This window comes from Perca flavescens, chromosome 14 (assembly GCF_004354835.1).
Source record: "Perca flavescens isolate YP-PL-M2 chromosome 14, PFLA_1.0, whole genome shotgun sequence".
Classification (NCBI taxonomy): domain Eukaryota; kingdom Metazoa; phylum Chordata; class Actinopteri; order Perciformes; family Percidae; genus Perca; species Perca flavescens.
This window is the reverse complement of record NC_041344.1, coordinates 3,250,069-3,260,844: the sequence shown is the minus strand read 5'-3', so window position 1 is coordinate 3,260,844 and position 10,776 is coordinate 3,250,069. Positions and strand designations below refer to the sequence as shown.

The following is a 10,776-nucleotide window of genomic DNA, read 5'->3' as shown; positions in this document are numbered from 1 at the left end:
GTGAAAGCAGGTAATGGTAGCTTACTTCCTTGTCTTCTTAACCTGTTTCTGATTCCTCCTCTCAACCCTCATTTCCTCTGTATCCTTTTTGTCTCTTCGGTATAAGATCCAGTTGGCCTGTTATTGACTGGCGAGCTAGTGAGCTTCAGAAGGTCCCCTCTGGCATAGATGCGTCTCAGTGATTTTTCGATTGAGATGGTCCCATCAAAACTGTCATAACTTGATGCAGGTTGGGTCTTAGCATCTGCAAATGCAGATTTGCAATTGTCCGTATCTCCTACACCCATTTCCACTGTTGGTAGTGTCGGTAAATGATGTATAATATAATTAAATATATTAGGGTTAGGGTTATCGATGACAAAAATAATCATTAGGGACAGCCCTAATCAGCATACAACAATAAGACATGACTGGTGTTATTAAAAGTGACGGCGATAGGTTTTGGCAAATTTTCAAAGGGCATTGACCATTTTAAAGGGCAGACCTGTCAGCAAGAGTCAAGTCAAGTCGGCTTTATTGTCAGATGTGCTATACATGCATGACATACAGCACAAATGAAATTTCAGTCCTCTCAGACCCCGGTGCAAAATGTAATAAAAATAAATAAGTTTCTATAAATAGAAAAGACCTAAAATAAACAATGAACAATTTAACATGACATAAAAATAAACAATTAACAAGACATAAAATAAGAAATCTACAATTTAACAGGACATAAAAATAAACAATCAACTATCAATAAGACGTACAATAACCAATCAACAGTCAGAGAGCGTGATAAGGTTACATTGGTTTATATTAGGGCTGTCAAAATTGGACAAAAATGGCGTTTGAATATTCCTTCTAAAAAAAAAACAGAGGTTTGAATACATTTTAATATCTTCTCTGCCGTTCACCTCGAGTGGAGAGCCTCTGGCTGCTATCAGATCTGCTCCCGGTCTGATTCTTGCAGATCAATGAGCAGGTACCCACCTGTACTGCTCTCTGATCCTATATGGTGAGCCCTCAGCACCTCCCTCTTCACGTCAGCAGGAGTAGGGATCCATTTAGTGAGTGTGGATTAACAAAACCTGATGCATTCCACCCGATTGGCCTACTTTTTTTCTTGAGCTTTGCAGAGCCCAACTCCTGTTGTAATTGCTTTTTATGGCAGGCCTTCTCCAGGTTACAGTCCGCTTTCAATGACCTCCAGACCTTCCTGTTAAGTTTAAATCTTGTTCTCTTACCACTGTCAGTTACACTGTGACTTACGGAAATGTCAGGGGTTGTGATTGTTCTTAAATCCCTCCAGGATTTCGCTGCAGTTTTTTGAGATTATTGCATCCCAAAATGTCTGATTTTGTAGGAGCTTTTGTAAAAAGAATTGCAATAAAAGTTGCTATGTCTTGTATTTTTGTTGCAATGAAGTTGCGAAAGACAGTAAAAAAAACAAAATTGTGTATAGTTCTTTAAAAATAAAAAGGAAACTTGTTTCGGGGAGAATAAAATTACTCTGGTCGGAGTATTCCTAGTAACCTTACCAAAAGGATCAGGATGCTGCAAATGTTGGTATAATATGAAAATGGCTGGTGGATTTAAGATAAAAAAATAATAATTTATTGAATTAATCAAATTTTAACCTATGTGTTAGTGGCTTGTTGATCTTTACATTGTTAGTTAATTTCCTATCCTGGCCTGGGACACACATTCATACAGTTTGATAAAGTACTGATTGGACTTTAACTTATCATTGTAACGAGTGTAGCTGTCCTCAATTTAGGTCATCTTGTACATCTCATCTCCGGTTTTTCTTGCATCTACCGTGTGTGTTTGTGTGTGTGCATCAGTCCTGGGGGAACTGAGTAGCAGCCCCGCCCGCTGCAGACAGCCGACAGGATTGAAACAGCAGCAGCTTTCAGCGACTTTAGAGTGAAATGACGTTACAGCGTACATTGGTCTGAAATGTTTTGCACGGTCTTTCACTGTACATTTTGTTGGTAAATGTGAGATGTTCGAGTCTCGTCTTCATATCGGAAACGAGGAAAATGAATTTGCCGATGTACGTGTGTTACGTCAACCCATTGTCACTCCCGCTTGGTCATTGGCTCTCAGAGTCACATACTGATACAAAGTCTGGCACGTGGGACTGCTGGGATTGGTTGGAGTTGCGGGAAACTCCAGTTATTGGTCAAATTGCGGAAAAGTTGCAGTGATTGGTCAAAATAGCGAGTCACACCAAATTCACAGTGATTAACAGAGGCAAGTTGTTGAATGGTGGAGTTGTCTTGGTTTTTGTCCAAGTTTTTCTCAGCGGTAGCTAGAATGAACAGGGCTTTGCGTCAAACACTGTATCCACTTCTCTTAATACATCCATGGTCTTTACAGCTTGAGCACTCTGGAAGTTAGTATGCAGAAGCATTTAGTCCTAGTTTTCCTCAATGTCTGTTTCCCTGTTTCCTGTAGATGTTCAACAGCTGTCGGTGGTTAAAGAAGAGGTTCCCCCTGAGCAGCAGGAGTGTAGCTCCAGTGTGGACCAGCAGGAGCCAGAGCCCCCCCCACACATTAAAGAGGAACAGGAGGAACTGTGGAGCAGTCAGGAGGGAGAGCAGCTTCAAGGGCTGGAGGAGGCTGATATCACCAAGTTCCCATTCACTCCTGTCCCTGTGAAGAGTGAAGATGATGAAGAGGAAGCTCAGTCCTCACAGCTTCATCAGAGACAAACTCAACACATGGAAACAGAAGCTGATGGAGAGGACTGTGGAGGACCAGAACCAGCCAGGAACTCACATCCACTTTTACAACCAGAGACTGAAGACCAGACTGGAGACTCTTCTGATCCTGAGAATGATGACAGTGCTGATTGGAAGGAGACCAGAGAACCTCAGTCAGCTTTAAACTCTCTGAAACATGATTCAAGATGTAAGAAAACATTCAGCTGCTCTCAGTGTGGGAACAGATTTGGCCGCAAGACACATCTGAAGAGACACATGATTACTCACACAGGGGAGAAACCTTTTAGATGTTCAGTCTGTAAGAAATCTTTTACACAAGGTGTACATTTACAGAAACACATGAGAATCCACACAGGAGAGAAGCCTTTCAGCTGCTCTGAGTGTGGTAAAGCTTTATCTGATAGTGGAACCCTGAAGACCCACATGATGACTCATTCTGGAGAAAAGCCTTTCAGCTGCAGTGTTTGTAATACATCTTTTCGACAGAGTGGAAGTTTACAGTCACATATGAGAATCCACACGGGAGAAAAACCCTTTAGCTGCTCTGAGTGTGGTAGAGCTTTCTCTATACGTGGAACACTGAAGACCCACATGATGACTCATTCTGGAGAAAAACCTTTCAGCTGCTCAGTCTGTAAGAAATCTTTTACACAGAGAGGAAGTTTAAGGTCACACATGGTAGTCCACACAGGAGAAAAAAGATTCAGCTGCAGTGTTTGTAACAAAAGATTTGCCTGGCGTTCTCATGTCAAAAGACATCAATGTGTTGGTCAGATGGAAACAGAAGCTGATGGAGAGTGTAATGGGAAAATTACATTTAAGCACAATTCCTTATATTCTTATGTTTAATTCGTACTTTACTTCTCTCACAAATGCTGAAAGAGTTTATCTCATTTCCCACATGTAGATTTTGATTCTAACTTTGTGAGACATCCAGTCTGGAACATTTTGTGAGCTCTGTTAGCCTGAACCGATAAAGGTACAAGGTCACCCTAAAACTATCTCATGTTATCTCATGCCAGTTAAGATGTAACGGGGGGGTGAAAGTCATACAGGGAGGAGGAGGTGAGATGACTCCAAGATGTCTCTTGTATTTCTCTGATTGTCTTCATGTGTATCAGATTGCCTGTCAAAATTGTAGCGTCATAATAATCTAAGTGCGTGTGTGCTGTCACTCTGAAGATGTATATAAGCCTGGTGTTTCTGTTCACTCATTGGAGGAACTGACTCCACACTGGGCTGAGGACTTTTGTGAAATCATGTTGATCCTATATTTGCAAATATATCTTTTTTAATAAAATACAAAAACCCAACTTGGTTTTAGTCTCAGTCTGTCTTATTTGTTTCAATTTACTAAACTCTGAAATTTCCCCCCCTGCTGCAAAGGAAACTTCCATAACAAATGGCGACGAGATGGGAGATCGTGGCCCTCATTTATGAAACGTGCGTACGACCTAAAACAGGCGTACGACGGGCGTACGCCGATTCCTACGCAAAGCTCGACATTTATCAATTTGGACGTGAGCGTAGGCTGCGATCAAATCTCACGTCTGGTCTGAACTCGTGTACGCAAGTTTCTGCGTCAGCGTGGCCTTGCAGTGCAGCATATAATGAGTTTAACAGGAGAAGGAGAAGTCATCAGTTGATCACTTATCAGCAAAGGCAGATCCGGCTCTTTTAGAAGACCTCTATGAGCCGGTACAATAGTGCACACGTACTCACACGTGCCACGGTGGAGCGCTCCATCGGATTGTTTAAGGGCAGATGGCTCGCATCAGTGGGGGGGGGGACCCTATACACGGCAGAAAAAGTCTGCAACATTGTTTTAGCCTGGGGGGGGTTCTGCACAACATCTCGCAGGGAAACTGGGTGCCATAAATGTAGCGATGGAGCCAGATGACCCGATGCCCAGAGAGCAGAGTCCAGAACAGCCCCAACTGAAGGAGACAGGATATTATTATCCCTCGCTTTTAAAAGGTAGCCTATAGTCTTATGTTTGGCAATGATATTCATAGGCTACAGGAAACATGACGATGCACAACATTTTTATTTATTATTCAGGTTTTTATTTCTATGTCGTGAGTGATTTATTTCTGCCATTGACCGAGTTATTTCGGCTTGTTTTCCCAGCCCCTCTGGGTCGTGGTGGTGGGCCAGCACGGGGAGGACACGCGCTCTCCCTCAGCTGTTGTCTCGTTCTGACTCATGAAAAAAAACACGAGTAAAGTAACACTGCATAAACTCCGCTACCGTGTGTTTATTTAAATATAGGTACACCATGTAGGCCTAAGAGATTGCAATAGAAGCCTGTATATTACTATTAGGACTATAGAAAATGCGTCAAGGATGTATAAATTAAATAGGCTAAACTTCAGCTGGAGTCCGATTTACTACGGCAACACTGTTGACCGCATCAGTGATATCTTTCCATTCCGCATTCTTTCTACAGCCTTTAATACCAGTTTTCAGGCTGCCAAAAAGTACTCACGTTAGTGCAAATGAACCAGAGATATCAGGGTTTCAATCTCCACCTCTGAAAAGTGCCGCTTCTCAGCCGGATTACGTCTCGCCATGTCGTGAACTGTAGGGGCGAGGCCTCAAAACCGAGAATATATTGGGGCGTGATATTTAAATTACGATCATTTCCAGCCGCTGCATTTATCAATGTACGACCATTCTTACGCTCTGATTGGTGTGATACGAACGTTTCATAAATCACACGTGAAGCCTGTCGTAAGATGATTTCTGCGCTCATATCTGCGCTGGTTTCTACGTTAGGTTGATAAATGAGGGCCCATGTGCGGGGGTCAGATAAAAGAGACTCCGTGGTTGACTGAGGACTCGCGATCCGAGATCCAACGATCTTCGCCTCTACCTCGCCCAAAAAGCATTCAGAGAGAGAGGATCAGAAACCACGGAGGCCTCTACTGACCCAACACTGATCTATTAAGACGGAAGCAATTCCACGCAGCAGGGTAAGATCACACTCTAATGTAAATTGAATTAAGAGTAATTTGAATTGGCTGTAGTAAACTTCCAGAAACAAATACTGACATTGGATACTAAAATAGGATAACCACCTTGGGGTTGTTTTTATTAATTTTGGGTAGGCCTAGTCTTTTATGTTTGTGTAAATACATAGGCCTAATTGTGTTCATTCTAGCAGTATTTTTGCACCATAAAACTGATCCACGCACGGGTGTGACTTTGCTTTGTAGATTTTCGGGGGACAAATCTAATTAGGTTTTGAAGTAAATCTAATAAACAGTTTTTCAGAAACTGTTAGGTTTTTTTGTGTTTGGTTTTTCCGAAATAAGATAGAAACCGGGCCTTACAGTGACGATTGTAAGTAGGATAGAAGTACTTCTTCCCAGTAAAATGGGTAACGGGTCGGGTAGATCTGGCTCACACATCCCTACGGGAACCATGGTGGATGACATGGTGCGAAAATACGGCTCAAAAGTTTGGATTGTCCGTATTGGTCGAAAAATTTTGGGTTTTTCCTTTAAATTCGGGTTAAATTGAAAATATTCAAACAGGAATTAGGAGAACAAGAGAAAAAACTAATGAAAATAAAACAAAATTAAGAGGATTTAAAGCTACTGAATACAGGAAAAATTAAAGGTATGATTCAGGGAAAGATTGCAAAAACTCTGTTGTATGTAGCGGGAGGATGAGGACCCAAATGCAGAGAGAGGCAGGCAGGCAGGAGATGGTGGAACTCAGGGTTTTAATTTGATTGTAACAAAAAGCGGCAGCACAAAGACTGGAAAACTTACAAACTAAAACTGACGGGCAAAACACAGGCAGGAGTAAAGTGACGCAGGAACAGACACAAGGCACGGGACGGAAACACAAGGGCATGGCCACAAACTACACGGACACAAAACGATCTGACACAAGACAAGGCGAACGCAGAGGCTAAATACATGAGGAGATGGGTAAATCAGAAACAGGTGAGACAACAAGTGAAGCACATCAGGGCGGGGCAGGACAATCGACAAAGGCGGGAAAACTCAGGAAGTTAATTGGACAAGACAAGACAGAAAACCAGACTATCAAAATAAAACAGGAAACAGGAACACAGACAGAAAATATGACGACAACTAAACACAGACACTTGACAAACCACTAGGCAACACAAGGGACAACAGAGAAGACAGGAATAATCAAAATACACAATACACAGACCAGAAAACAAACCCAACAGGGAACAAACGTAAACCAAATGCAAAGCAAAACACCAAAAACCATAACAAACACATACACCAATAACCTCCTCATCAGTTCAGAAAGACAAGTTGGAGAAACGGAGGGACGAAGAGGACACAGACTCAACTATCGGACAGGACCGACTACATCAGTCACAAGAGTCCAAAAGCTGATAAGAAAGGTAGTGCTAAAAAACACACACACACTTGCTTCATGCAATGAAGAAATGCTTGGCACTGATACACTGTTTTTTGTTTTTGCTATTTAGGGACAATTGATAGGTTAGAAAGTTCTGAAAAAAGAATCTAATCAGTTAAACCATTATAGTATGTTATCTTCTGAAACCTAGAAGAAAATGCCTACTACTGAGGGTAAAGTTAAAAGGGTTCCACTCACATAACTTGATTATTAGAGCTAAAGATTTGACACTGAAGTGCAGTGGTCATTCTATTTGGTCAATTGGGAATACAGGTTAAACAGTAAAAGAACAATTTTCTGTTCCTTTCTCATATACATGGGAAACCTTTTTTTTGGGGTCTGATTTATGTCCACTTATTTTGCTCAGGTAGTGATTTAATGTGCACTGTTAACATTGGCTTAACCTCAACACCTGATGGATTGAGAATTTCTCGTAATGATGCATCTAACAAAACCACATTTGTTAATCCCAGTGTGGCTAAAATGAGCTCACTGAGGCGGCGTCTGTAATCAGCCCTGCCTCTGACTGCATGAAACCTGACAACCTGCACTACACAGCTCATGTTACTACAGGGCCTGATGAAGAATGGCTTTAGAGACATAATGACAGTTTGACAACCTCACCTCTGATTTGGACTGATACTGACTGGGTTGTAGCTTGACTGACAACCAATATAGTTTTTTAAAGTGCCCAGCTTGTGTTTTTTCTACATCTCTCAAGGCTGCATCTGCTTTTTCCTTCCTCGAGAGAGTTTTTTGGTACAGTGCTGTTTTCATGTAAAATGAACAGAATAGCAGCTTTTTCACTTTAGTGTTAATGATTAGGATTTTTTTTTTTTACTTGAGCTTGTCACGTAAAAATGCCTGTACACGTGTGGTGGCAAATTTTATTTTAAACATTTTTTTAATGATATTGACCATTTCTTTAAAGATTGTTTTAAACCTCCACATAATCCTGTTCCTTCCTGTAGACTTAAAGGCACCAGTGAGAGAGCTGGCCTTGTAGACTGTGAGCAATAGCAGAAGTTATTTTCGCTAAAGAAATTGCAGCTCCTCATTTGTTTATTTCTCTCAGATAAAGTGAAGAAGGCTATAACACTGTGTGAAGCGTTTCTCTTTCTGTCTCCTGAGATAAGCAGGTGTAGTCTAATGTAGGAGACACAGGAGCAGAATGGAAGCTTGTAAAATCATCTGACTGTCTATGGGATTTTTTAGAAAAGTGGCAGCATGCTAAAGATATTTGGAGAGGGGTGGCTTAACGAGAGTTTCTTCACTATAAGATGTTTTGATTTTTAGGTTTCTAGTGAGGAAAAGACATTTTCAGCTGTGCTGCGTGTACCTTTGAAACTGTGTTTTCTCCATTTGCAAATGTGAATAAATACTCAAAGACCAAACTTTGGTTTAATTCTCAAACAGTCGTTATTCGTTTTCATTTGATCATTGATATTTCTAAACGCTGCTGCTTCAAAGGAAATCTTCCATCACACACGTTCCTGAGGTCACTGTAAGACTTTTTGCTGCCGAAGCTAATGAAGCGTTTGTGAATATGAAACTGGCTTCCCCGACGCTGGGACTGCCAGATCCCTAAAAACAGTTCATGCAGACCGATGATAAGCACAAGAGCTGCGTGGCTCTGTGTTGCTGCAACACCACGGAGACAAAACTCCGTCCGGTTGCAAATTTCTCTGCTAAACTTGATTTTGCCGCTCGAAGTATTAAATACGCCCTGTTCCACATTCTGTATCACACATTTTGTGGGAACAGAATAAAAGTCTCTGTGGCCAGGTACCTTAGATATTACTACTCTGTTAGATTGCTAAATGTCACTCTAACAGATGCACTGTTATTAACCCTGATTTTCTTCTCCACACACCAGCTGACCGAGAGAAACAATGGTGTTGCAGAGCTACAGGTGGTCTGAATACCATGACCGGACCTCTCTGACACACCTCTCACTAACCCCGATTTCATTTTTTTTAGGTTAACAGTTCTTCTTCCAGAGACTCTAGCAGTGTGGGCTTCTCTGTTGTAGGTGTTTCTGATGCTATCTGATTTGGACCTCTGCCATCTCATCTCTCAGTACAAGCAGTAGAGCTCATTCTTCCTAACAGAAAGCTATCCAGCTTTTTCTTTCCTAAATTTTGCAAAGTTGACACATGGGTTAAAACCAGGTGTAAAAAGTATGATTAGGATGATGGAAATACAATTGATGGAAAAACAGTTGTTTCACAATGGTGAAGCAACATTGGTTCACAAATGATTTCTTTTTGGATCAAGACTACTGTCAGGCAGTGTAGGAGCCAAAGCCCTACTTACTGAAATAATTCCAAAATGGTGAATTCCTACCAAAATCTCAAGTATAGTGGTTTGCATTCAAAATGCAACATGCCTACATTTGACAAAAGCTCTTGTAACCCATGTTTAAAATATGACATAAATAAGAATAAATAGTTAAAAGCTGCATAAATAAGTTTGAAGGTGATTCATTTAATGTAAGTTAATCTGAGTTAATTAAAAACGTTAATACAACAATCATTTAATGTTTTAGATTAAAAGTATGCTGACAGAAAATTCATGTCGCTGCCCCTTTAAGGGACTAGTGACGCTAGACGCAGCACCTCACTGACGCTGCAGCAGAGACCTGAGAGAGCAGAGGAGAAATCGGAGAGAACGAGCATCGGTTAATAAGCAAAAAAAAAAAAAGAGTGAAAAAGTAGATTTTGCAGTTGAAAAACATAATTTACCTGGTCGGGAACTGACGGGATTTTGTGAAAACTAAGCCCACACCGGTTTTGGTGAGTTTTGTTGTTTCTTGCATTTTGCAGTGTTGTACCCTTTTTTTCTCTGGCGGAGAGCTAACGCTAAAAAACTTAGCTGTTTACAAGGAGATGCTTCGTCATAAACGGTTTACCAGTTAATATTTTGGATTTATGAATACTGTGAATGTTATAAAAGTGAATGTATGCTGTGTAAATGAAAGATGTGTGCAGTAGTTGTGTGGGAGACGGAGCCGTGAGTTAAAAGAGACCGCTCCGCTGCCATTTTTTTGAGGTAAAAAAAAACACTGTAGCAGTAACGTTACAACTCAGAGACTGTGAAACATTTATTTGTGTAATTCGAGGATTTAAAAGAGATTTATTGTGCTTATGACCTGTTACACAGGTCAGGTTTTTGCTTGGTTTGAAGCTCGGTCGAGCGAGGATTGGTCTGCAGTGTGCGGGCATGCACATGCACAGACGAGATTCAAGATGGCGAGCCAGACCCAGAACTTCAACTCATCTTCTCCATCGCATCAGTGAGGAAATCTCCTGCGTATGGTGACTCGCTGCCAGAGTGGTAGGAGTATCAAGAATTGGTTTTGAACTGAACTGGAAACTGATTGAATAATTTTGGACTGAATCAAACTGAAACTCTTCATTGAACTGAATAATCAAACTCTCATTTGGACTTCAACTTGAATTTAAGGTGTCATGCTTTTGTTTACATATTGAGTTCATATGTTTGAATGTGATTTGATGATTGTGGTCCACTTTGATTTGATTGTGTAAATTGAAGGTATTTTCTTACCTGTAAAAGAAAGGAAAAAGAGTTAACTCAGGAAGTGAAATAGGAATCCTAAAATAGGTGCAACCTAGGAAAAAAACTGGTCTAACTT

At 41.0% G+C, this 10,776-nt stretch overlaps 1 protein-coding gene across 1 annotated transcript; it reads left to right on the top strand.

Moving 5' to 3' along the window:
• Positions 1-2,906: 2,906 nt before the first annotated feature.
• Positions 2,907-7,096, top strand: LOC114568502 (gastrula zinc finger protein XlCGF71.1-like; the record flags this gene model as incomplete). The annotated part of the gene is made up of 2 exons (XM_028598117.1): positions 2,907-3,528; positions 6,999-7,096. Coding segments are annotated over 2 exons (720 nt in total), but the record flags the coding sequence as incomplete, so codon positions are not given.
• Between the last annotated feature and the right edge of the window lie 3,680 nt (positions 7,097-10,776).